Raw genomic sequence first — 26,252 nt, forward strand, 5'->3', positions numbered from 1 at the left:
GCAAAAAAGAAATAACAAACTGTGAGCTTGCAACAATGCTAATAAAGTGTGCTCCTGATGAGTGTCAATGGAAGGTGAACACAGAAGCAGGCAATGAATGCAGATACAGCTGTTAAAGAAGCAAGCGATGAGCAGCAAGCAGGGGTTGTAGAGCGAGCTATGTTATGAACGATGAGGTCATGATGCATGTGCACTGTGGCACTGTGAAGCAGGAGCTGACTTTGCTTCAGGGGGAGCCAGGCATGTCTCACCTCATTGCCCACAAGACGACTGATGTCTCCAAAAGAGCGGTCAGGGTTGGACTGCACTATCGACTTGCGGATTTCACTTGAAAACAGCAAGTAACCCGTGACGACACGCTTGGTACTTTTCTGCGTGCCATGGGAAGGAGGGGGAGGAGAGGGGAAGAGACATCATGAGGGAACTTTTCTTTGGCTCCATTCCAGCGAAGCCTCATGGAGGGTATGATTTTAGAAAAGGAGCAGAAGGGACGGACCTTTTTGCCAGAGGCAGATGACAGGTTGCTGTCATCCCTTGCCAAGGCAGAGCAGGGCACATCGTTGGATTCTTCATTGTCTGTCTCAGACATAACCCGGGATGGCATTGGGGACATCTCCTGTTTGAGGGCGCGAAGGTAATGCTGAACAAACTTTGAACGAGGCACACGGTGAGTTCGTGAACGGCTGTTGATCCCGAACAGCAGATAGAGCTCCAGTGCATCTCTGTGCGCTCAGTTGGAACTCCGAAAAAAATTTTCATTGCCTGGTCTAGGCATGGTTGGCAGAACGCTTCTGCACATGTATACTGGCAGACCAATAGAAAAATTCACTATATACTGTGCCAAAGAACAGGTGGGCTGCATGTCTGAAGCAAATAAAGTGCACTGATATGACAATGAATCTGTAAGGTTTCTTGTTAACCTGCACAAAAAAGCTTACCATACTTTGCGTTGGCTTCCGAATAAAAACTGCCATGTCACTGTGGTAAATGTTCAAGACTTGCATGAACACGAAACGGCACCCACAGTCAAATGGGCACAAGTCTAGCCAGATAAATCATCACAACCAAGTTGAAATATTTTTAACTAAACTATACAGTTAATTAAGGGAAAATGAGACATCCACCTAATTGTAGCAATTGCTATGAAGGAAACCCACACAGGTTCCTTGAAAGAAAAGTCTTGCATTTAAAGAAAAATTTGCCCTGGTCCGAGACTCGAACCCAAGACCAACGCCTTTCCGGGGCAGCCGCTCTACCATCTGAGCTAACCAGGCGGCTAGTAGATGGCAGGGCGAATTCGAATTTGTCAACAACTCGAAGCAGGTCCAGATATATTGGCTTCATGTTAACTGCTGCAATGATTGCACGCTAGTGCCTCTGATCACCTCGCTAGCTCAAATTGAGACACATGACAACTTACGTCTCCCGTTGGCTGCATGTCAGCACCGTCAGCGAGGCCAGTGTCACACTAGAAGTGAGAGTTTTCAGAAAAACAAGGTATAGTGAATTCAAAAATTTCAAGTAGACAGCACAGTTCTGTTAAAGGGACACTAAAGGGAAAAATGATTTCTTCTGCATCAGTAAATTACCGTTCTACAACACCAAAAACACCACTCTTACGATAAGACGTTTGGTAAGCCAGAAAAAGTGCAAGAACGAAATACGGGTGGCGACACCTACTGAAGTTTTTGCACCTGGGGGCTGTGACATCTTGGATTTTGATGGCATCTTCTGGGGCCTACTAATTATATATAGCAGTACAGATTGACTACTGTTAGGAATGGCCGGCCGGGGTGGCAACGTGCCGGCTATTTCAGCCCGCTGCACGTGCTTCGACCGACCCGCGGTGGCGGTGCCCTTCAGAGAACGAGCGAGGACGACAACGCTAACCAACCATGCGCCACGTTTGGAGGATCGTTGACGACAGTAGGGCTGGCCCCGTTTGGCGCCCCGTGCATTGTTGGTTCATTTGCTGGGTCGTCATGGTCTCTCTGCGGCAGGGGGAGCCTCCCTGGCAAAAGGGTGCTTTGCGGTACGGGGGCCCCAGGATTCGTCAGTCTGCTGACACATGTGGTGACTACAGGAAAAAGGCAGCTCTGGAATTTAGCGGCGCCGGCTGGGGTCGGGCGTGACCACCTGACTACGGGGACACAGGACAATGGATACCACGACGACTGCACTGCAAAGGTCGTCTGCCCTCAAGAGAGCACTGAAACCTGTGCGGCACATGTGTGTGAACCCCCTTCTCTCAAAGGCGACCACGAGGACTTTCTACGATGACGTCGAATCGTGATGTCGAACGAAGTGGATATAACGAGCTGTTGTCGGTGACTAGAGTGTGCTCGTTGTCATGCTCTGTGCTCGTCAATGTACTCGTGAGCTGTGTGCTCGTTTGCTGTATGCTTCGTCTTGCGGGCTCCATTTGGGAGTCACGCTAGGCTGTGTAAATGTATCCCATGTTTAGAATGTAAATACTGTAAATAAACCCTGTTCACCTATTCCTCCCGAGTTCCTCTCTACGACCTTCAACCCTTACAAATAATGGCAGCGGCGAGATCATCCGACAACTCCTACAACTGGTAACAGTGGTGGGATCGTCCGACGACTAATACTACATTGTGTTCTAAAGGAACCAAATATTAATCATGGCAAGTTTCGGGAACCTTTATTCAGCCAACGCGGCCCAAATACGAAAACATACTTTGGAATTCCTGACGTCACGCTGACGTACAGGAGCTGGGGTTTCGGCGCGAAATTCAAATACTGATACTTGGACCTTCATTTTCTCATCTAATAATCAAAATATTTTTTGAAATGACTGCCTGCAGGGTTCTCAAACACTGCTTCATTAGTCTAAACTGATTAATTTTTTCGCTTTAGTGTCTCTTTAAGTTGCACTTAGAAGGGAGAGAGAGTAATAAACATTATTTAAAGAGCAGAAGAAGATGGTCGTCCGCAGGTGGGCGGCTCCTGAACCACTTTTTATTGAAATCAAGAAATGCATTTCACATTGAAGACTGTTTCAGAAATAGTTTGTCACAGAAAGTATTTCAATGTGTACAGCAAAAGTGGAGTTATTGACAATTAAAGATCACCTGTGATCCCTTTGTGGTACTCCCGGTCCTTCAATGCCTTGCACTGTGAAGGCTATGGTGGAGCAGGGTGGTGCCCACAATGCTTTGGTTACTTATCGTCACTGTGGCACCTACGACATGCCAAACTGAGAGGCTATCCCTCAGCATATGGTTGAATTCACTGCGTCTCACCCCTTTGCTGAGCTACAGTATACTAGATAGCTATACATGGCTATTCTTGCAAAAAGTGACATGAGTAGCACACTTAGTTTCACACATATATCTATGACACTCACATAATTTCCAAGGGTCGTAGAAACTTCTTTACCATGTTTGCTCATACGAGTATGTCAGCTGCACGCACATCGGCCAAGCGATGGATGCCACACTTCGGACTCACATTGAAAGGCTTCCTAACGTGACGAGCTTCGACCATGATGATGACACACCTTGAAGATGTGCAACTCGGGAAGCAAACAACCCGTTCTTCAGATGTCGGTGCTTAGGCCTTGAGTCATGTCACCCACAAATACCAATCAGAGCACGCTGTTGTCCTCAGCGAGCCACAGAAGCTCAGCAAGTGCGCTCGTCACGGCAAGCAGCGGCGGTCACGATATCTACGCTACGCTGCAGATGCAACTACATACAGCTGCAGTCGCTAACCATGTGTATGACAGGGCTGGAGTGCGCACTTGCGCTCATGTGTTCTAGTCTGGCCATGTTATGTGGTACGGACCAGCTTTGTCCTGCACCAGCTTGATCAAAGGATAGTAGACCCATTCAAATTGCGCAGCATGCACAGAAGCTCAATACGAAGTGAAGTCTGCCAAGGTGTCTAGCCAGGAGCTGCCAGGAGTGAGTGTGCGCTAGCAGGCATAAGACTGGTCTAACCTTAAGTTTTGCACTTAGAAAACACACTGATCCAAACACCCTTCTTGATTTATGTCAGCTATTGGCCAATAACAGCCGTGCATGGGAATCTGCTCTATGATGAAATATTCCAGCCCGAAAAGAGTGAGGAGAAGGCTCGGGTTGAAAAGAGAGTGTTTGTGAAAAAGGTGACTATGCGCTCAGCTTGAGAGTTCCACATGCCTTGCAGTACTGAAAAATTTGGCTGAGATGTTCACAACAATGTACGCTATCCGAGAACTGTTTTTTCACCAAGCCCAAGGAGCCCTTAACATTGCTACCATGTAGTTAAGAAAATAATGGCCTCGATTTGTTCAACAAACAAAATAGTGTTCTTCTTTTTTTTTTTTTGTAGAACTATTTCTGACAGTAGCTGTTCTAATAGCACTGTAAGAAGTTCAGCATTATTCCTTGCAATTTTTCTTCATTCATTGATACGACGAAAGCACACCTGTGCTGTAGTAGGCACAAAAAAGAAATTGAACTTTGTGTAACCTGTGTCTCCTGTAGCTTCTAATTCTCATGCAAATTAGAGGTGTGATGTTCAGCACAGTGCATTACCTCACAGTCACATCAGTTTACACAACGTCTAGATGTCACTGGAAAATCTGCGAAACGTCCTGTAGTCTATTTTATCTCATGCATAAGGAAAAACAATGCCATCACAGATATAAATTAAGCTGTCTTAATCAAGCAACTTTTCTTTCCTTCTTTTGCTTACCTTTTGTGGGGTGATGGGATTCTTGAAGTAGTACACCTCGTCTGGTGTTGCCACTTCAGAGTGTGCAAATTTCTGCAAAGCGCAAACATACCATGGCTAAACGCTAGCTGATGTCTAGCTAAATGATATATGGTGCTTACAAAATGAAACAAAATTTGTCTAAAGTATAGGACATTCCGCCTTAAGCAGAATACACAGGAGTGTTGGAAATGTCAATTACACTAACTTTGCTTAAAATGCACAAAATGCTGCTAGCATAATTTGTGTGAACAAAGAGGGTCTAATTGCAGTTGTGTGACATTCTGTAACTCCTCTTAAATGAAAGTGAGTCTGAATTAAACACTATGCTCTGTTTAAGTAGTTCCTCGCAGCTGTGTGGAAGCTAGGAGTACCCTTTAGGCTCCAAATATAACAATGCATCTGTCTCTGATTGTTCTTGGTAGTTTAAATGGCAAAAGCTGACATTTTCTAGGAACCATAGGCAAATACAAACTATAAGTTTTACAAACACAACCTGCCATAGTAGTACAGATGGAGTTCTAGGATGCTTTCTATTTCATTTTGTGTTTCCTTATCCTAAACTTGTCCCAACAGTATCTAGTCCATTACAGTTTGAAAAAGTTTCATATTACTTATTCTGAATCAAAAAGAAAAATGAAGAAATATACTATTCTAATTACCCAAGAAGCTCACTATTCCAATTACATAAAAAGCTCCATCATGGCAAGCAAAGGAAACCAAACAACTGCATGCGCTGCGCCATGTTTCGTCAGATTAAATATGGTACATCTTATGACCCTTAATGTCATTTTGTGAAATACAATTCAAGATATGCATCAGTGCTTGTGAATCTTGAATGTTGTAAACACATGTAGAGAGACGGGTCCTATCAGAGTGCACCAATTATAGTAGCACATTCACGAACTTGCGCGGTTTTCTCAAGGTAATCTAGGATCTACAATGGCCCTCTATACGTCTGCATGATAGCTGCATCATTCGATTCAACGACTGCCACATAGTCAGCCATGATGAAGCACAAGACCGCAGCCATCACCAGCTTTTGAAAGGGGGCATTGCAACATCTGTTTTGCAATCACGTTATTTTTGTTTTTTTCTTGCACAAGTGAAGATACCAATGGACAACACACCAGTCACAAATGCGCCCGAAATACTTGCTGGATTAAGAAAAATGCCCGTAGGCTAACATACCTTGAGACCTTTTGGCAACTTTCGAATCTGTCGCTCGGCTTCAAGATAGCGAGATTCACAAATGTACACGTCAGTCTCATTGATTTCGGTCAGCCGGCCTGCAAAATTTAAAGTCACATGAAAACCCTGTCACGATTGCAAATAAATGGCATGTACAGTCGAACCCGACTATATCGAATCCATTTACATCGAATTATTCTATATATTGAACAATTTCTGGACACGGTATGGTTACAATGAATATATATAGCAAAAATTACGCTTACATCAAACAAAAATAGCAACAACTCCCGATATATCGAACGTCAAGCGGCGGAAAAGTGCCCCCAGAAGTTGGCTTTCCCTCGCAGTAGCGGTGAAACCCGGCGGCACTGCTCCATCCAACTGCACTCCCTACCGTGATCGCGCTGCCTTGGACGAGCCGTCAACAACCCCCCTTCCCCCCCCTGCATAAAAATGATACTGGCCTGCCCGCAGCACTTGCTCGGACAGCCAATCAGAGGCTCTTGTGCCCTCGTGATGCAAGATGGCGAAAGTGCGAGTTGTCTCGCTGCTTTTCTGGTTCATTGTGTGCCTCTTGTGGGCCTTCTCTCGCAGTGTTGCCGTGATGAAGTGGCAGAATTCGCCTTTCATGGTGAAGCTCGAAATCATAAATCGGGTTGAACGTGGTGAGAAGTCGGATGTCCCCGCAGCGTACAAGATTCTGAGGAGCCCTCTCAGCACGATATTGAAGAATAAGTTGGAGATTAGGGCTAAAGCGGCCAAACTCGCGATCCGGTGCCTGTGGCACCCAACGTGTATGCACGGTCATGTACAAGTGGTTTATCCGAAATTGCTTCAGCCATGCCGGCTTCCGCGTGCTCGGTGACGACTGTAAGTCCTGATGAATGCAACAAAGCCGTTGCAGGTGTTGCCGATGTATGAAGCGAGCTGTCAGAATTTCTGGCAGCTGTTGACGAATCAACGGTGGACGAGTTTGTGAGCGCAAATGATGGTGTCGTGACCAAAGGAGAGCCTGAAAACGAAGAGTACATTGCTGACATCGTAAGGAGCTCAAGTGAAAGTGGGCACAATGAGGAAAGCAATGACAGTCCTTTGCCCACATCCTCTGAAGTGATTGGTGCACTAGCACTAGTCTGGTGATTTTGCGCGATTGTGAAAGGTTGCGGCCTCAGCTGCTCCGACTCCTTAGACAATGTAAAGAAGTGCAGCATCGCAGGCAGTGAAATTGCCCAAGCAGAAGAAAATGCAGGACTACATCGTGCAAAACTAAGCTAGTTTCATCAATAAAGTGATTTTATAAATGATATGTGCTTTTATGACATCCAATTATTTAGCAGGCTTACATCGAATTATGCTCTATATCTAACTGATAGACGTCTTTTTGTAAGTTCGATATAGCCGGGCTCGACTGTATCGCAATTACATTGAAATAAAGTGGCCCAGTCTTGCAACATTCTATACAAGTACTAAAAGATTGTGTAAAGACATAGATGTGTCAGGGTATGCAATGCATAGCAAGCAGACATTTTAAAGAATGCTGCAAAGTTCTTCAATGCAGCCTATGCAAAATGAAGCTTTCCTTGATGAGAACGTAACACCCTTTAACTCTGCGACCAAGAACCATGGAGCCAAATATAACCATATACAAAAATTAGAACAGAAAGAAAGAACATGAAAAAGCTAAAGTAAGCAGAACCCATCTCATGATGACTGTCGATGGTAATACATTTTGCAATGAATCAATATTGCAACACAATGTACTGCCACCATCGAAACGAGTTATGTATGAGGTGTGTACTGCAGAGGAATTCCTCTTTCGTGCTTCCCCAAGAATGGTTAGCGCCACCTAGCATCGCCACTACAAGGCCTGTGCATGGCCTACAAAATGCATGGCATGCTGATGCGTGCAAACTCTGAGAAATTCGTCATGCGGCAGCTGGGCTTCCCTCTCGTGCTTCTTTCTGAACATGTTGGTGAAGATGTTCAGAAAGAACATCTGAACATCTTGTGGCGCTGCCGAGAAGTTTGCGCGTTGCCTCCAAGACGAAAAGAGGCTGCTCATTATTGCGAATGGTATTTTAGAATTTCGGCGAGTGGCCAAAACGAATACAACAGCAACCTCCATTCGGACGAATCTTTACAGTACAGTTAGAATTAACAAAAACACTGCATGCCCCATATGTGGAAAGACCCCCCTTCACGGCTGTGGCAAGCAAAACTCACTGCTGTGCAATTCGCGGGTCCAAGCTGAAGGCATTTCATTTCAAGCTAGCACCGTTATGCGTGAGTGGGAATGGACTCGAACGTTCTGCAAGCTGAAAGCCACTTTCAAAACCAACGGCATGTGTGTATTGTTGGCAGTCACCAACACAGTAAGACAGAGGCGAAGGGCCAAGAACAAAGGGACATAACGGCCACAAGGCATCAGAGTGCTGAGCGGCACACAAAAAGAGGCACGTGGACTTTTTAGGCCGTTCGAGAAGCGAGGATGATTGGTTCCAACAGAAAGTCAGTTCTGAAACCCGACACAACGTCTGCCTGTCTCGTTGCTAACATATGATGATCAGCCATTTATACTGTGTATTGTTGATATTGTAATGGATAAGCAGCCGGGCACATTCACGCGCAATTCGCAGTAGAAGTGAGCTGATGGCAGCACAGCATTTATCCATAAAGGCTAGTTTGCTTTCGCAGTATGTTTATTTCTACCTTAAGCTTAATAAAAATGCGTAACAAGCACTCTGGCATGCACGAGGCGCACTGCCGTCTTGCATATGGGCCCAACACGAGCTTTTAGGGTTACCGTATTTACTTACATAATGACCGCACTCGCGTAATGATCGCACCCCTGAATTTTGTCGTCAAAATTCAATTTTTTTTCTTTCCAGTGTAATGATCGCACCCTGAACTTGTCGCAGCTATACGTCGTGTGCCAAGTCTAGCTAATGATGATTGCGCTTACCATCTGTCGAATGCTGTCAAATGCTACGCAAACGACTCTTCAAAACATACCAAGCGGTCTGCACGCACCAAACATTCTTAAGCAGATGCCCCATTTCATTCCTTTCATCACATTCCGCATTTTCATGAAAAAAAAAAAAAAAGACCTACAACCAAACTTGCCTTGTCTTTATTATATGTAGGCTTTATAATGGTTGTAGTCCACAACAACAACAAAAAAGGCGGCTTTCGATTCTTCTCGTCTGCACTCCTGGGCAAGCAACAAATCGCGAGCGGCAACGATAATAGCCATATTTACATTGATACGTTAGAAGTGCACTCTATTCATATGCAGACGCTTGTAACACAGCAAAGATATTCGCCCACTTTTAGCGGAAACATGCCATATTAGGATAGTAGTGAAGACAAATGCCGTAGTTTCCGCAGCATGCCCGCCATGTGTTTCTATGTCACTGGCAGCTAAGTGCGCCCATCTCTGTTTCTGTCCCCTCAAAGTGGACATGGCTACATTACTGCCGCAAACTTGCCGATATTAACAATATTATTCATTACTGATACGGAAGGAACTGTTTCAATGCACGTAATGTACCAACAAGAAAAAAAATTGTATTAGGTGCGTTTGGCTTGCTCCGCCGGCCGCCATATTTGTTTTGGTAACCCGCGTAATGATTGCACCCCTGAATTTGCATCAATTTTTTTTACAAGAAAGTGCGATCATTATGCAAGTAAATACGGTAGTTAGCGCTTGTGAGCAAAAAATAAGTCAAATTTTGTTTGTTTGAAACATCCTGCGAGAAGCAAATTTTTAATTTCCCACTTTTTCATGATCTCTGGAAACTCCGAGATGTGCAGAGGTCTCAGATGAGCTTCGAATAGGCATATTTTATATTTCTAATTACTGAACTACCTTGCGATTCCCTTCGAGTTCGATGTATCCAGGAACGATTGTAGCTATGTGAACCTCGTACTGTGACCACATTATTGTAAATGTAGTCTTTTTGGTACGGGGCAAGTGCTTCGCATCGTGAAAGTAAGGCAGGAATTCGTCGAATTTCATGCTCCTGTGTCTTTTTGGTGTCCAAGGACCTGTGGTAAAGGTGGCGCAGACTTTCACCTACTTGACATCAAGTAGCCGGTATCAAAAAGCAAAGCTCACAGGTGGTGTACTCCTTGCAGTCAAGCACGCTGCAGCGGCCAATGATGCTGAGCAGAGGATTGGTGTCTTCAATAGAGCTGAGAAACACCTCCTGGCGGTAGAATACCCGTGATGGTGGGTGTTGGATCTCACTCGGCAACACAAACCACGGTCCATGGAAGAAGCCATTTCCCCTGAAATGGGCGAATCAAAAGTATATGTAAAAGGCAAATGACCAGTGGTCACAGCAAACATCACAGAAACCAGCGCAGTTTGAACAAAAATCTGAGAACAATGACAACAGGCCCGCCAACCTCAAAAGTTGAAAGCTATGGCAGTCAAAGCCTGAAAATACTAGAATCTGGTGAAAAAAAAAAAGTTTTAATAGGGTATTGACTGCGCGTTAAAAAAGATTGAAGACTTTATTTTGTATGGGCACTATGGTAACAGGCACTCCACCCTATAGTCACAGCAATAATTATTTTCGTGACACACAAACAAAATGTTCATGAAACTTTTCATTAAATATTAACAGAACGAAGCTCAAAATTTCAGTTGTCATTTTGCATTGGTTCTATGAGGGAGTGATGCTGCAGCTGGAAGGTCCAAAAAAACGAGAAGGTACGAAAAATCAGCCTCTGAAAGCCGGTGAGTGACTATATTATTTTGAAATTAGATTTGCTCTGGTTTGGCCACAAATGAAAAACTGCAAAATTATCGGTGTCAAAGCATCAGTCATAAACAAGGTCTAAGAACTTGACATTCTACAATGAAACTGTAATAGTCGACAGGTATGCGGCTGTGCAAGCCCACAATGCTTCTTTGCACTGGTGTGATGCCAGCAACAGCATGATCTTACAAAGGTATTCCTATGGTGGTATCACAAGTGGAGTAAGGTTCTGACAGGAGCCACAATATCTACAGCAGCACTCAATGAGTATACAGTTAATGACTAAATGAGTAAAAAAAAAAGTAAATTAGAACTGTGCACAGCTTTTATATGTGCATGCGGGTCAAAATTGAAGCCCCCTGCTTAGAATGTGCAAACACAATACTCACTCTCTGTCCATCCACATTTTGTCAATGCGGCCGATAAGTGTTTTTGAGTGTTCTGTGCGAACATAGCAGCAGTCACCTGAAATTATCGAAGTTAATTTGTTGATTAATTGCTATAAACACAGTCAGTGAGAGGGAAAAAAGACCTTACACACTATCAATGATTTAAGAGTACACACAGAATGCACATCATGGTTTCCATGCTATGCCAAATCTTGAATTTCAAGTTCAACCAGTTGCCAGTTGGCATATTACAGTTCAATCATAAACTAAATTCATGTTGTAAAGTGACTTTGCCAAGCAGTCTTAGCTCGTTGCATTGAATAACTTAGTCGACAATACAACAAACAACAAAACTTAGCTAAGTAACTGTGGGGAACAATGCACAGGACCCAATTGCACAGCAGCTTATGCTATGTGGTACACACTGCTTAATAAGTAGTTGCAACAAAACAATAAATCATTGTACTGCTGACGGTAAGCAAGGCGTGACAAAAACAAGCAGTGTGGTTTCCCAATCATACATTATAATTAAATAAATCTGGATGTGCACTGAATAAACTTGAAATTTAATGTAACAAAGTGCACTGTGGAGCTTTTCTTCATTTCTGGCCAGGAATTTCATCGCACAATGTGCACATTACAATATATATCATCTTTCACTTACCCAACTTAAACACCCCAGAAGGAAGATTGAGCTGCTCATAATATGTCACATTTTCCTCTTCATTTGGAGCACTTATTGTAACATTCTGAAATGACCGAAAATCCCCATGATCATAACAGGTCATCACAAAAGCGTTCAGAACATGCATAAATATACCAATAGTTTTTCGCAAACAAACCAATGTACCTTCACTGTATTATATTGAAGGCATTAAATCTTGAGCCAACATGCACTGTTAGGACGTTTCAATATCTAAAGAATATTTAGCTGTTATAAAGAGAAGCTGCACTGAGCAATTGGGGGCTACAGCGGACATTCATAAACATTATCACAATTCGTTTTAAGGCCGTCCAAATAAGTGGCTCTGATGAAAGCAGCGGCCCCAACTAGCAGTTTGAAATTAGCAGCTCAGTGCATATACACCAACTACTCCAAAGCAGAGTTTAGTTTTTGTTTGCTCTCACAAACTTACACTGCAAAAGCAAGCAAGCTGTTACCGAGTGGTAGGTTATTTGCATGTTGCAGCAACATTTTGAATCTTGACGATGTCACATCAGCTTTCTTCAAGAACCTTCTGGGTAAGGGCTACAAAAGAGGGTTTTGTAGCCCTCGCCCAGAAAATTTAAGAATTCAAAAGTCATTCTTCTTCTTATCGAAAAAGTGGCAGAGCATTGCTTCCCCATCCTAGCTATGACCAATCTGTAGAAGACTCATTTTATGTTCCATAACACTGGGGAAAAAACACCAGGACAAAAATTTTTTTATGGCTGAGTTTCCAGTTGAAACCCATGAGAATTGGCAAAACCATATCAAATAGTTTATATACCTTTTAACAGCCCAGAGCTCACTGGTGCTCTGGGCCTCTCGCTGTTATGCATTTTTTTTACATTCTTGCCGTTTTCGTGAGAGTAATTTCATCAAGGATGAGCAAGAAGATGTTCCCACGACCACCTGAACAAGGTCAGTCGTCTACTTCATCGCTCATTTTTGGGCGACGTGCCTTTGGATGCTCGGACCAGCTCGATTCCTGGGAGAGCTCAACGCCAGAAGCCATGGACTCTGACAGCGAGTACACCGTAGTCATGGCCCGCCGTATGAAGAAGATGCACCATATGTCGACTGAGGCGTCTTCATCGCATCAGAGTGAGCAAGAATCCTTCATGGTTTCTTACGTGCCACTCTCGAAGTCACACAGCATGAACTCCCTCAGCAGGCAGTTTCTAACCGAATATTTTGAAAGTGTGACCCCTGGGCAAATTTACGAGATCAGGATCAACGCTCGCAAGAACATCCTGACAATAGATGTGAAAAATTCCGCAATACTTGAGAAGTTAAAGACCATTCCACAGTTAAGCGCAATCCCCATCCGCTCCTTTATTACTTACGGGAAGGAGACAACAACTGGTGTGATTTCCGACGTGGAGCTTGAAATCAAGCATGCGGACCTCAAGAGTCTTTTGAGGTCATCGGTGTGCATTCTTGAAATTCACCGCTTGGGACTCTCCCGATGTATCAAGTTAACGTTTGCTTCTTCGACATTACCAGCGTCTGTCAAAGTGGGCTACGTTATACACCGAGGACGACCATTCGTTCCGAGGCCTATTCAGTGCCGGAAATGTCACAAGATAGGACACGTGAGTGCTGTTTGTAGAAGCAAAGCCACCTGCTCGCGTTGCGGCGGAGAGCACGATACCACCGACTGTGAGGCGTTCTCATATAAATGTCCCAACTGTACTGGCTCTCACAAAGCAACTTCGAAGGAATGCCCGAAGATGAAACAGGAGGTTCGTATTCTTCGAAAAATGACAAGAGACCAATCTTCACGCAAAGAGGCTGCTCAATCTGTTCGCCAAAGTGACCAACGCTTGCGACAGAAGCATCGCAAAACCATTTCAGACCTACCTAGCGTTGCACAGGTACAACGACCACTTCTGCCTCTGCGTGCATTGAGGACGGTAATGGCGTCTGCTGATAATTCAAGGTTGACGAAAGCCCGCGGCAAACATTCACCTCCATCGGCTGATACAGACATGGAATGGCCTTTGCTGCCCTCTAGGCCCACGACTATGCCAGCGGGCACTAGCGGTCCTCTGCGCCATGAAGCCAAGAATTATAGGGCCAATGAAACCAGTGACACTATGGGTAAGCAAGGAGATGAACACAATGAGAAGGAGAGTGTACAAAAAATGCTGACGCACCTAGTAGAATCAATGCGCGTGATTCTCGGTGGTCTCGAGACTCCGGCCGCTAAAAGTTCCCTACAAGCGCTCACCGTGCTAGAGCCGCTTATCGCAGCTCTTTATATGCTATAAAGATTTTGTTTGGCGCTTGTGCTGTTCACGCAGGGGAGGCCCACACCAGCTTCGTCCTAGCGCCTCTACTTTTAAGTTCACTCAAATTGTTGACTACAGACTTGATGCGAAACCTGATTGTGGCTTCATGGATGACATTTGTGAATGTTTATCATCAGAGTGTTGAACTTGCTTTCACCTTTGCGCATCCCTCTTGCTATGCCATCATCATCCCTCATCACATCTTTATGTCCCCGTTCCCCCTCCCCCTGTGCAGAGTAGCAGGCTAGAGTGCCTTAGCTCAGGCCGACCTCTCTGCCTTCTTTCAATTAAATTATCTCTCTCAAAGAAGCTTGACTTTGCACAACAAACAACAGGGGCCAAGCTGGGTCAGAAATGATGCCAGCAGCAGAAAGCCTGCCCCCTACAGACTGTGTGTGGCTGGCATTTGCTGCAGTCAACCATAGCTCTAGTTTGATTATGCCATTCATGCACTTTCTCCACGCACACTACTGTGCAGTGTTTGTGGCACTGCATGTTGCTTCACACCAGTCTTTTGACTCACCGGACGAGGCCGATCAACAACTTTAAACTCCTCTTCGAGGGCGAAGCACATGGAATTGCTATTGTTGTCTGCAGACCGTTCAACGCCGTCCTTAAACACAGATGGCACCCGTACAGCTGACAAGACCTCTTCTCTGGGCACCAGCTTTGTGTGCTCATTCGGAACAAAGTTCCATATCTGGGTGGCATAAGACAAAGAGCGTCATTTTTCTTAAAACTCTACAGCATACGTATGACAGTCTTCAAAACAATGCCAAACTAAGAACTCTAAGGCAGTTTCCAATCTTAAAGCTTTACAAATCTTTTTTGGCATCTACAAATAAAAAGAAAAAAAAAGAAATACAAATAAGAAGCTGCGCTTCAAGGGATCTGGTCTCGGCATAGGAAATTACAGAAGTTGCACTTCCAGTATGTGCTACTACTACAGATATGACTAATTAATTCAACAAAACATTTCACAAAACAAAACAAATTCAAACGACGATGATGATGACAACAACAACAACAACAACAATCAGAACCATGATCAAATAAGCAGGAAAAAGAAAATGAAGGGCAACACAAATTAACCTTTGTAAACTATGGACTTTGAGTTGAGGCACTACGAGTTAAGGCTACCACGCTGCAAGGTACATCAGTCTATTTTTTGATAAATAATAGTGCAGGCAAGTTTATATTATTTCTCCGCCAAGCAAATATAGCATACATGGTCTGTGCAAGAGGAAATGCAAGGTGCCACATATGCATGAGCCAATGTGAATAACGAGTCGCTGTAATACAGAGAATTAAAGGAGAGAAAAGGAAAGAGGTGCAGAATTTCGCCACGCAGTTTAAACCGCTAACAATTTAGAAAGTACAAGTCATGACCGATTACTCTACTGTAATTTTTCCATCTAACAGAACAGAGTATACCACCATTCTACCACACAGCCAATACGGGAATATAGCACAGCTAAAACTCTTTTCAAAGAGGCGGCTTCACTGTTGACACATATTGTTGATGTGTGCATGGACATAAAAAACCCACAAAAACTTGCATAGCTTCAAGCAGCTACACATTGAAAGCAATGAACAGCTGTTAAAGGTTCTGAACTTCCCTTTTCATATCCAGCACACACCACTTATTGTTTTATTTTGAAGATGCGTGTGTAATCATTCAGCGTTTGGTTATCACACGATGATTAAGTGTACATTGCAAGGAAAGTTGCCTTAAGAGGGCACTCTTGCCATTCTCACTGCCTAGTTTGCCATGCTGCAATGCCGCCTGCTGAGGCACCCCCTTTTCTTGAAGCAACAACAGCTTGATCTGGGCGATTTCGTTCATACTGAATAACACAGGTACAGCATAACAATTTTGTGAGAAGGAGAAACAAAGAGACAGGAAAGAACACTGACTTTCAAGTGAGTTTATTGAAGAAATTTCGGCCGCTGTTATACAGGGGAAGAACTGGGTGCATGCGCAACAACACGTGATTATACATGATAACAGTGTTGACCGAGGAATGAAAATTTTCTATCAGATAGGTGAAGTTAAGGTATGCTAATGCACCGATCCACAGCCTTCCTGATGAAAAGGGCTAAAATTTCTCCTTTTTTTTTCGCTTTTGCTTTTTCAGGAGCCTTGCCTTGTGGAATAATGACCCTGTGGCTAATTTTGACCCAAAACAGCAGAAAAGGAGAGCATTGAAGTTAACCAAGAACCTGAGTCTAAAAATCCTGAGCCAGCTTGTAGGCAAGTCGGAGAAAGGTTATTTGGAGGTTTTTTTTTCACGTGTAAGACCCACAAGCCAGAGCATTCTCTGAGAGTGATTGTTTCTGAGCAGTCATCATGGCAGAAGCATGTAGGAAGATTTCTACAGGATCATTTGAAGAAACTAACTATTGTAGACCCGTTCCTGTAAGAAGCTCTTGTGACCTGGTCGATGAACTCCAGGAACGAGTTGGCTCTGCCATAATTGGTTTTTCAATAGACATTAAGGATCTTTATTATGCTATTCCACAGGAAGGCCTCCTTTCTGCGGTGCAGAAAAGTTTAGAAGAGCAGGAGCCACAATTTTAGGACACTGCGGATCGATGCATTAGTACACCTTCACTTCACCTATATGATAGAGAATTTTCATTATTCAGTCAACACTGTTATCACGTATAATCACATACGTGTTGTTGCATATGCGCCCAGTTCTTCCTCTGTATCAAAGCGGCTGGAAATTCTTCAATAAACTCAGCTGAAAGTCAGCGTTCTTCCTTGTCTTTTCGTTTCTCTGTGCCATAAAATTGTTGCGCTGTACCTACATTATCCCCTTTTCTTCTTTTCCATTTCTTGGAACTGGAAAGACTCCTGCTTTCCACAGCAGAGGGAAGCACAGTGTTATCCTGATACTGCTTTGTCTGTTGGCTGAAGAGAACGCAATTGGCCACAACTTGTCTCAGCTGCGAAGACCACTGCCTGCAATCTTCTTGCAGTGCTCCAGCATTATGAGCAACTTATTTCCCCAGGGTCAAGAATGTGCAGTCATGTAAGGTGAGCTGAAACTTTTCTCAGTAGTCTCCCTCCATCATCTGCACGTCTGCCCCGGCTGCACGGAACACTCCACTGGTGTGGGCTGTCGTTCTTCGACTGCACTGTGGCATAACTGAAGTGACAATAAGCACATTCAGTTAGATACTCGTTTCTGTCCACTTTGGCCTGAACTCGCCATGGTTGGGACTCAATGTGCACCGTGAATTAGAGGTCACTGGTCAGGGTTGCTGTGAAAGAATAGTGTGGTTTAGAGTAGTGTGGTCAGTTGCCTGTGGGGCAGAGTTGAGCTTGCTTGAGATTAAGTACTTTCAAAAAGAAAAATGTGCAGCGAGGTCTTCTGGTGCCAAAGGAGCAATGCGTATAATCACCATACACACCGGTAATGTATTGACTCAGCATCATTGCACTTAGCCTGTTCAACAAAGATGCTGGTGAACAATAGCATGTCTCTATGAAGGGCAGCTGTGTGCAGAATAGTACTACAAGCTAGAAGACGGTGCTTGCACCTTATCTCTGCCATGTAGCTGCTATCACCGCTGAACAGTAAAGAACTCATTGGAATGAATAATGTGCAAAAAGAAATGCCTGAACCCATTCATTTTCAAACCAACTGGAAGCTGACAGGTTGTGCCATACAGCAGCAGAGTGCCTAGCATGCAGAACATAGCTATAGCCAAAGAGAAAGTGTGTTGAGGAGTGAAGCAGGTGCCAGAGAGAAGCCATACTTTAATCATGCGCAGATCTACTGATGAGATTAATTTTGTGAGAAAGCACTGCATATGAGTTACCTCTGTATCCAAGTCATTTGTGCACATTCAATAGAAATTGTTTCATGGATCTTTAGCATTTAAAGCACATGCTCTATTACACTGTTCAGCATACAAACAACAGAAGATGCGGTAGAAAGTGAGATGCACATCATTAGTTAATTTTTATCTATGCTAATTACTATCTGTGACACTCGGCTCAACAGCTTAGTTCACTTGTTCTTGTAGAAAATGGTTATGCAATAATAAGGGTTATTCTTATACAAATGATGAAATTATCTGACACTGCTGATGTAATTTTAGTAACTGCATCACATAAACAGACAACTAATAGATTCTAATTCAACATGAATGAGAGAGTTGTGGTGAATAATAGATGCTGGCCACACGAAACTGTTCAATTTACCAAAGTGTGCTATAATCAAGCCGGAGGTTACGTACCTTCACGTTTAGATGATTATGAGGCACACGATTGAAAGCCTTTAAAAGGTTGATAAATATAAATGTGTCAGTTACAAGAATACATGTGGAATGAATTGTGTAACTTTGTTACAGATTCAAACAAGTGCACCTAGCAATGAAGTTTGCACCTGAAACTATGGCAAATTTTTGAAAAGCAGGTACATGTTCAGATGACCCATGATATGAGGCTGTATAACATGCTTATGAATATGCAGCGAACAGGTGTTAGTAAAATGATGCAGCAGTTGTTAGGGCAAGATCTAGATGCAGGTACATCATGCACAGGCCTTCAGCAGTGAGGAATGCATTTGGTACCAAGTAATTGCAAGCAACTATTGAAAAACTCAAAGAAAAACTCCAATATTACAGAAGTTAAATTTAGAGTTTTTGTATTGCGATGCCACCTTCAGGGATTGTGGTGGGCTTGGAGGGATGGCAAATTACTGGATAGGAAAGGGTGCAGGAACCGTTTGCCGGTGACTTATAGTCGACACTGGTATAAATGCTTGCTGAACAGGCTGACAGATTTATGTAGGGCTACAACACCCCCTCCTTTACCTTCAGGGGCTAATTTGATACCAGAACTTCTTCCACATAATGATCGCTCCAAATATTTCAAATAGCCATTATTACCAGTACTACATTAGCCCATGCACAACCAAAAGTACAACTATTGGTTACTATGGCTACTATTGAGCCATGAGCTTGGTAGAACTGCCATATTTAATATCAAGCACATAAGAGCTTGCCAGCCAAAATCATTCAAGACCAGTCTAGTTAGAAGCTTGCTGAAAGAATATAAAACTGCAAGCTTGAACTGCTTAAGGTAACTGCTCAATGCAAAATGTGCATTTTTGTTCTTTAGGTCTTAACGTGTCAGCCAAAACAAATAAATCAATTATCTAAAGGTTATCAACTCGCAAAGTTAGAATTTTTTTAACTGGCACACAACCTTGCTTAAACATACCATATTAGCTGTAACATTTCTAACAATTAGTACAGTAATTCTTGCTGGTTCGTGTCAAACATGGCCCATAATTAAATTCAATTCATTAACTTTTTTAGCTTAGAGCACATGTATTTAAAACATGGCACATTGGTATACACAAACCAATGCAAAGTCTACTGCTTTTCGCATACTAATGAGCTTTCCATTAACTGTATCCCAAGCAATGTGACTTTGCATTCTCTGCATCTGAGTAGTCATATAACCTTTTATATAAGGTGGAGCAATGATACTAGCAATGTTATGACAACAGTAGTAATACTTTAAAATGTAAACTAGATATGACATAGCCCATGTCCTTGTCTCTTTAAGACTAATCATGTTAAAACCAGAGTATGCGGGCACAATATAGGATCCTTGTCAATCATATTAACATTGTATCTCTTGAAACAATACAAAATAAAGTCTAACCTAGTTATAACAAACCACACTGGATATAAAAAAACTTGTTATATCCGATACTCACCATAAGCATATATTTGCTACATGTTTACATTGATAATAAACATCTTACTTATTTTTAGATAACTTGTTATATTCATGTTCACTATAGCAAGCTTTGACTGTAATATGGTACATTCAAACAAGACTACATAGAAACTGTTTACACTGAATTATCCCTTATAATGTACAATTATTGAACACCATAAAGTTGCAATGAGAATATATAGGAAAAATTATGGTTACATGGAATAAAAATAGCATCCACTGCTGATACATTAAACTTCAAATAGCGCAAGGAGAGCAAAACTGCCCCAGAAGTTGGCTTTCCTGCACAGTGGCCGTGCAAGCTGCCACCACTCTCTCAGAGAAAGCGGTTTAGCCCAGCTGCGCCTGCGCGGCTCTACTGCACCATTACCAGGCACCTCCCTCCGCCTCCTCCAAAAAATAATCCTGGCCTGCACCGTAGACCTCGCTGACACAGCCAATCAGAGTTTCACATAAGCTTCTTTTCCTGCACGTTTGTGGCTTGTGGAAGTTTGCATCATTGTTTCATTGTGATGTTTTTGCACATGTTTTCTTTGTTTTTGTGTGATGGCTAGCACAAAGTGGCAGAATCTAATGTCAACCGTGAAGTTAGAAATTACAGAGTCGAGTGTGGAGAAAAAATCTGACATCGCGACGCAGCATCCTGGCCTGACTTTAAGAAACAAATGATCCAGGACTGCTTTTGCTGTGCTAGTTTCCGTGTTCCCAGTGACAGCAGTGAAAAGCAGGAGAAAAGTATTCCAATGAGTGCAATGAAGCCGTCGCCTGTCTCAATGAAGTTTAGAGCAATTTGGCAGCACTTCAAGAAATCGCTGACGGGTTAAAGTATAAACCCCATGCAAGCGATCTTGCATGGGGTTTCTTGGGGTTTTATATTCCTTTTCTTAACACCAGGCCAAGTAACTGTGCAAAGTGCCACATTGAACGGTCTGGGCCATAAAATACAACCTATCAGGAAAATCGTATTAAGAACATAGCAATGGCAAGCACAATTTTTTTACTATTTTAAAAGAAAAATGCACTTCCTTGGATTCCCCTCCCCTGTGTAAGGCTATGAATGCTTTAGAACAAAATAAGTACAAAGTAAGCTAACAAACAAATCAATAATAATAATAAAAATAGATAATGCCTTGACTTTGTACACATACCTGTCGAATTGATCAACTAAGGTACTGACACTCCAATTACCTCTCATTAATTTTTTTCCCTTGTAGAATAACAAGGAAGATATAGAGAGCAAGACATAACTGTTATTTCACTACGTAACCTCACAGAATAAACTTGCCCTCAAAACAAAAAGGAAGGCAAGGACCAACCTTTATCTTCTTGAATGCCTTGGCCTTTGCAGAGTAGCGTGACTCACACACGTAGACATCCTTGTCATCAAATCCCTGTGTAAAAGACGTCTAAATTAAGAATGTCACTTGCCCCAAGTCAATAGTCAAGGGTCCTCATTTGTACACAGCAGCAGGCAACTGCAATTCTCATTCATAAAACTGCTGCACTCCTCTGGATCTAATGTGGGCTGAGAAGATTAAGAACAGAGAATGACCCTGCCATAGTATGCTGGACATACCTCCGGTTTACTTTTGAAGTAGTCCTTCACTGGCATAACATAGCACTTGCCCAAAACCTGGTTCACTGGGATGGAGTTGTAATTGTCACTCTTGAACACTTCCTGTGAGAAAAATAGTGAAGGAAGCGCATTTGATTTTTCTAAACCTTACATACTCTACAGTGCAACTATGAAAGGCCACTGTCAAATACTGAGCCATGACTAGCAAATGAGTACACTTAGTACAGCACAAAGTCATAAAGCACTTGCCTAGAAATATGCTCCACGAGACATACAGAGGTGACAAGCAAATCAATAGTCGAAGCGGTACCCCGAACAAATGATCACTGCGAACACGCCACGCAATCATTAACAAGAATTCCTGGTGGAGAATTCCTACCCATTTCTAACACTTGCGATAACACTGGACTATTCTTCACAGAACTTCTTAGTCGAAAGACTATCTCCCCACTCCCACGTTTGCAATGAACACACTGGGCTATCCAGTGGTGCAATATATCTGGTCCTTCAAATTTCAATGTGTTGGGATGCCACAAGTTCAGCCAAATCTCAACCATAATGTGCCACATACAAGGATGTGCATTTTCCTCTTAAAATAGAAGAAAAATTATTCTGCACTTACTGCTGCTTTGTTTTTGCTAAAATTTTGCAGGAAGATAGCATTTTAGTGTCCAAATCATCTAATGTAGCATTTTGCAATGTTATTTGCAGGGCTTTCAAGAAAAAAAAATGCCAAGTTGCTTTCATTTGTCTCTCAAATGCACGTCCGAGTAAATTAGAAACCAATCTCATAGGCCATGTTTTGCTGCATTGCAGGCAACGAGAGCAGCATAGCCTCCACATTTTAAATAGCAGTTACTGCAAAGGTCATAGAATGAGGCAAATTCAAATTTCTTTTTTTGACAAAGCAGGCATGGAACAGCGCTCAGTGTTACATTGAAAAATTCAGAGCATAAAATGTGATCTTTCTGGGAAATTTGAGCAAGAGCCCAACAGTGCTAAGCACAAAATCTTTTTTCTATGATTTTAAGTGAAAGATGCATGCCCCTGTACATGGCTGTGTCCAAACCACTTCCCTGTCTTTCTTGCCAACCATCATGATGCCCAATTTCATATCTCCTAGCATAACCTAGCCATAACATAGGCTGCACTAAGAAAATGCAACATAAGCAGAAGGCCATCTTAGAACACAGCTCTTAGGCGCCCGTTCCTGCGGTGAGCGTCGGCATAACCAAGCAAATAAGCACAGCGAAGAATGAAAGAGCGAACGCAGAGTGCAGTGGAGGATGAAATATGTGAGGAGGAGGAAGGTATGGCACAAACGTAAGAAGAAAATCTTAGTGCAGCGACGATGTGTATGAGATGGCGCCAGAGTAGTGCATGTCATATGGGAGATCTGTCTTCTGAGGCTGCTGTGAATCGCTCCCACACGACACCAGTGCGCTGCCTCTCTTGATCTCCAGACTAGTGAGGCAGTCGCATCATGCTTCGCTCTGTTTGTAACATGCCGCAAGAGACAGGTGGACCACACCAGCCAACATATTGCGAAATGAAAACATGCATACAGCTGCGCTCAAATTTCGCATTAGGGAGTATTGCAATCGTCGCTGAATTTTTTTGGATCACTGTTACCAGCCTGCAGGCCAGTTTTGATACTGCTGCAGGTACAAACATTTACTGAACAAAGCTGCATAGAAAACAATGGTAGAGCAAACATTTTTACTCTTAAATGTGCAAACATACACACACTTTCCTCTCACAAGTCATATGATGGATCATGATCATGATCAACAAGTCCACAAACCTTTTGTAAAAATTTTCTCGAGGCCAAATGGAATGTTTCATTTGGTCGGTAAAACCAGCAGCCATAGAGCCACTGCTCTCCACTTTTATCCCTCCAGAGGCGGTCAACATTTGTGATGTGAGGCTGCATTCCCTTTTCACTGGGAAGAAGACATCACAGTGGTTATAAACACGGAAGAAACACACTAGCATGCACATTTCACTTCAATAGGTATGTTGGGTTAGCTAACACCTACACTAATTAGCTCCTTAAGGGCATGCACATCCAGCTATTGAAACATCTGACTCCCTGGAACAAATCAAGAGTCTCTTCCATGTTAGAAGATGAGGTGAAGTTAGCATATACATACCTTGGCTCAATGTAGACAAAGTCACCAACATGAATGACTATCCCTTTGTGTTCCGTGCTGTCTGATGAGGACATCTCATTGCTCTTCTCTTCCTCCTATGTTTAAAACAAGTGCAATGCAAAAATAAGGTTTTGCCGGTATTGCAAGTTTAGAGATAGACATTGTCTCGCCTAGCAAGACTAGGTGAAAAAACAGAGTGCTCAGGATAGGAACCGTAGATGAAACTCAAAAGTGGTCAGTACAGTGATCAATACAGTGATCACGTCAGCGATCACCGCAGGCAATGTGGTACCACCTTGCGTCCCTCTTGACTCTTCCTCTCTGCGTCGGCCTCTGCTGCTGCCTCCTGCTGTTCCTGGGGCAACTTCTGAGCACGCAGCAAGTCTACACTTTCCATCAGTTCTTGCTGGTTGTAGTTGAGAGCTGGACTTTGCAAGATGTCTCCCTGGCCACACAACTCGTCCCGAAGGCGAATGAAATAGGACTGAGACAAAGAAATAGAAAGAAAGAAGTGATGCATATGCACAGCTTTGCCAGATTATTTCACACAGTTAGTTGACAAAAAAGCAAGCGTGCATTGTAAGACAGCAAAAAATGGAGTCAGGAAAAGAACAAAACAAAACAGCAAAGGGACACAATACACAGAGAATGTATTTCACTTCAAAGCAAGAATTGCGAAAGGAACCTTCCTTGCACTACCAGGGCCAATCATTAGGTCAGAAAGCAATGATGAGATTCTCGGTAAGTACAGTTGCCAAAAGTTTGAAAGCCACTATGCAGCATTCTGTGATATCTGTTATAGGGCTTTGCTTCAATTTTGAAGCCCCTGCTGAGCTTTCATTGCTCCAGAGCTCTAGGAGTTGAGTGAGAGACAGTGCTTTCAGTAGACTAGCGTATGATCACAAGGACGACGATTTACAAGAATATTATGCGCTAGCTTATTTAAAGTATGGAACATCAGCACTCCCAATCGTACATTCTGAATATTTCACATAATTAGTCTTGGACAAATATTCAATATTTTTGTGCATTTGATAGACTCTTATGCTATTCAGTATTTGCTTCAGATTAAATTTCAGCATTCAGAACTTTCAAGTTACATATTTGGAATAAACTACCTAATACAAATTATGAAGCTTGAGTAAGGTAAGCAAGCCACACTGCCGTTGACACAGCTCCCCTTTTTCCTAAGCTTAATAGTGACATGCATACTATAGCAATCCTGGAAAAAAGGTTAAGTTATGGATTATGGCACAGGGTCCACTATACAACTATCACTGGTGATGGCACCAGTGATTACTAACAATAGTGCTTTTTGGCACTGCTTCTTCAAACGTAAAAGCTGTCACCTATGAAATGGTTTTGAAGCTTCTTATGAAAACTACAAAACATGCAGCTTAATGAAGACATAATTTTCTAGTTACTGAGCATGCTGGTACATAACCACATAATGCAGATCTACTGAATATTGTACAAACGAATCAAGGACAGTGTGGCACAATCAAAGGTAATTAGAACCTCAAGGAAGTGCAAGCTAGTACCTGCAGTTCAACAGAATCCTCAAATGCCTGGGAGTCGGTGCGGCTCGTGCGTCGAGCTCGGTCAAATACATCAAAAACATCCTCTTGAAAACGGTCCAGGCGCAAGTAGCAACCCTGAGAAGTGCAAGAAGCGTGCAAAAGAAACAAAGCCTCACGGGTAAGTGAAACATAGTAGGACCTCGTTGATACATTCCCGATTCATACTATTCCCTGTTTATAATCTCAGAGTAGAGAACACTGAAAATAACCAATTAAGATGATACAATCATATGTCTTCCTGAACAATAAACATTTATCATGTTTTTTAATCATGCGATGAAAAAGACACATAAAATGCAAACACCAAATTCATGCATCCTTGGAGAGCTTTTTTAAACAGAGTAGCACTTTAAAATTAGACTGACTGGCTGCTCACTTTCTGACCTTAAGAGAGCATGCCCAAATTATTCTATTTGAGAATACTGACACAAGATGCCTTTAATTCCCGCATGCCAGCCGCCTCCTGCAGTGCGAACTTCTGGCCCATTCCAAGGGGTCAGCACTTTCTTCAGCTTCCTGGCAAGCTCACTACTTATAATCGAGTAATCTGCACCTGTATCCACTAATGTATTCACTTTGTAACCGTCAACAAACACACGTAAATCAGAAGCAACGTCGCTCTTACAGTACTGGTTTCCGAGTCCCTCATCATCATTTGGAGTCATCGATGGAGGTTCTTCTGTTTTCGCGTCAGCAGCGGCCTTACCTCCCGAGGTCGCTGACTCTAGTTTTCCAGACGCGTGCTCTGTGAATGGCATCTTGGGGAGCTTGATGATGGATGGGGGCTCGGTGACCGATACCTCGACGGCACTGTTGATTGAGGTTGGTGTTGCTGACAGGCGTATGGGAAGCTTTGACAAGTAGACAGTTACTCTTCGATTTCAAATGGGTGCTCACCATTTCGAGAGCAAGGTGCGTTCACTGGAAAATCACGAAGTCCTTCCTGGCGATAGTGGCACATTCTGTAGAGTCACCACAGTGGTAGCAAAGTGGTATTTGGTCAGGAGTGCGCCATACGTCAGCCTTCCTAAATCTTCTCTCGGGTGGTGGCAGTGTATTTCGAGGCATTAGGCTGTTCATAGAGGCAGTGGCTGTGACGTCAGCACGG

General features: G+C 43.0%; 1 protein-coding gene across 7 annotated transcripts in view; it reads right to left on the reverse strand.

The window, feature by feature from the left end:
* Positions 1-26,252, reverse strand: part of polybromo (protein) — a 109,206-nt gene that overhangs the window by 13,417 nt on the left and 69,537 nt on the right. For 5 of the 7 annotated variants that reach the window (XM_075681366.1, XM_075681369.1, XM_075681367.1 and 2 more), the window contains 16 exons: positions 25,106-25,219; positions 23,860-24,048; positions 23,565-23,659; positions 23,216-23,354; positions 21,412-21,513; positions 21,152-21,226; positions 18,320-18,358; positions 14,592-14,768; positions 11,736-11,820; positions 11,072-11,147; positions 10,034-10,206; positions 5,914-6,011; positions 4,705-4,776; positions 1,421-1,468; positions 497-616; positions 252-371 (listed from right to left, as the gene is read on the reverse strand). In XM_075681366.1, coding sequence (XP_075537481.1) covers positions 252-371; positions 497-616; positions 1,421-1,468; positions 4,705-4,776; positions 5,914-6,011; positions 10,034-10,206; positions 11,072-11,147; positions 11,736-11,820; positions 14,592-14,768; positions 18,320-18,358; positions 21,152-21,226; positions 21,412-21,513; positions 23,216-23,354; positions 23,565-23,659; positions 23,860-24,048; positions 25,106-25,219 — 1,722 coding nt within the window. The remainder of the gene's footprint in view (positions 1-251; positions 372-496; positions 617-1,420; positions 1,469-4,704; positions 4,777-5,913; positions 6,012-10,033; positions 10,207-11,071; positions 11,148-11,735; positions 11,821-14,591; positions 14,769-18,319; positions 18,359-21,151; positions 21,227-21,411; positions 21,514-23,215; positions 23,355-23,564; positions 23,660-23,859; positions 24,049-25,105; positions 25,220-26,252) is intronic. The other 2 variants (XM_075681368.1, XM_075681371.1) reach the window with 2 other exon arrangements.

The sequence above is a fragment of the Dermacentor variabilis genome, chromosome 2 (assembly GCF_050947875.1).
Source record: "Dermacentor variabilis isolate Ectoservices chromosome 2, ASM5094787v1, whole genome shotgun sequence".
NCBI classification, from domain to species: Eukaryota; Metazoa; Arthropoda; class Arachnida; order Ixodida; family Ixodidae; genus Dermacentor; species Dermacentor variabilis.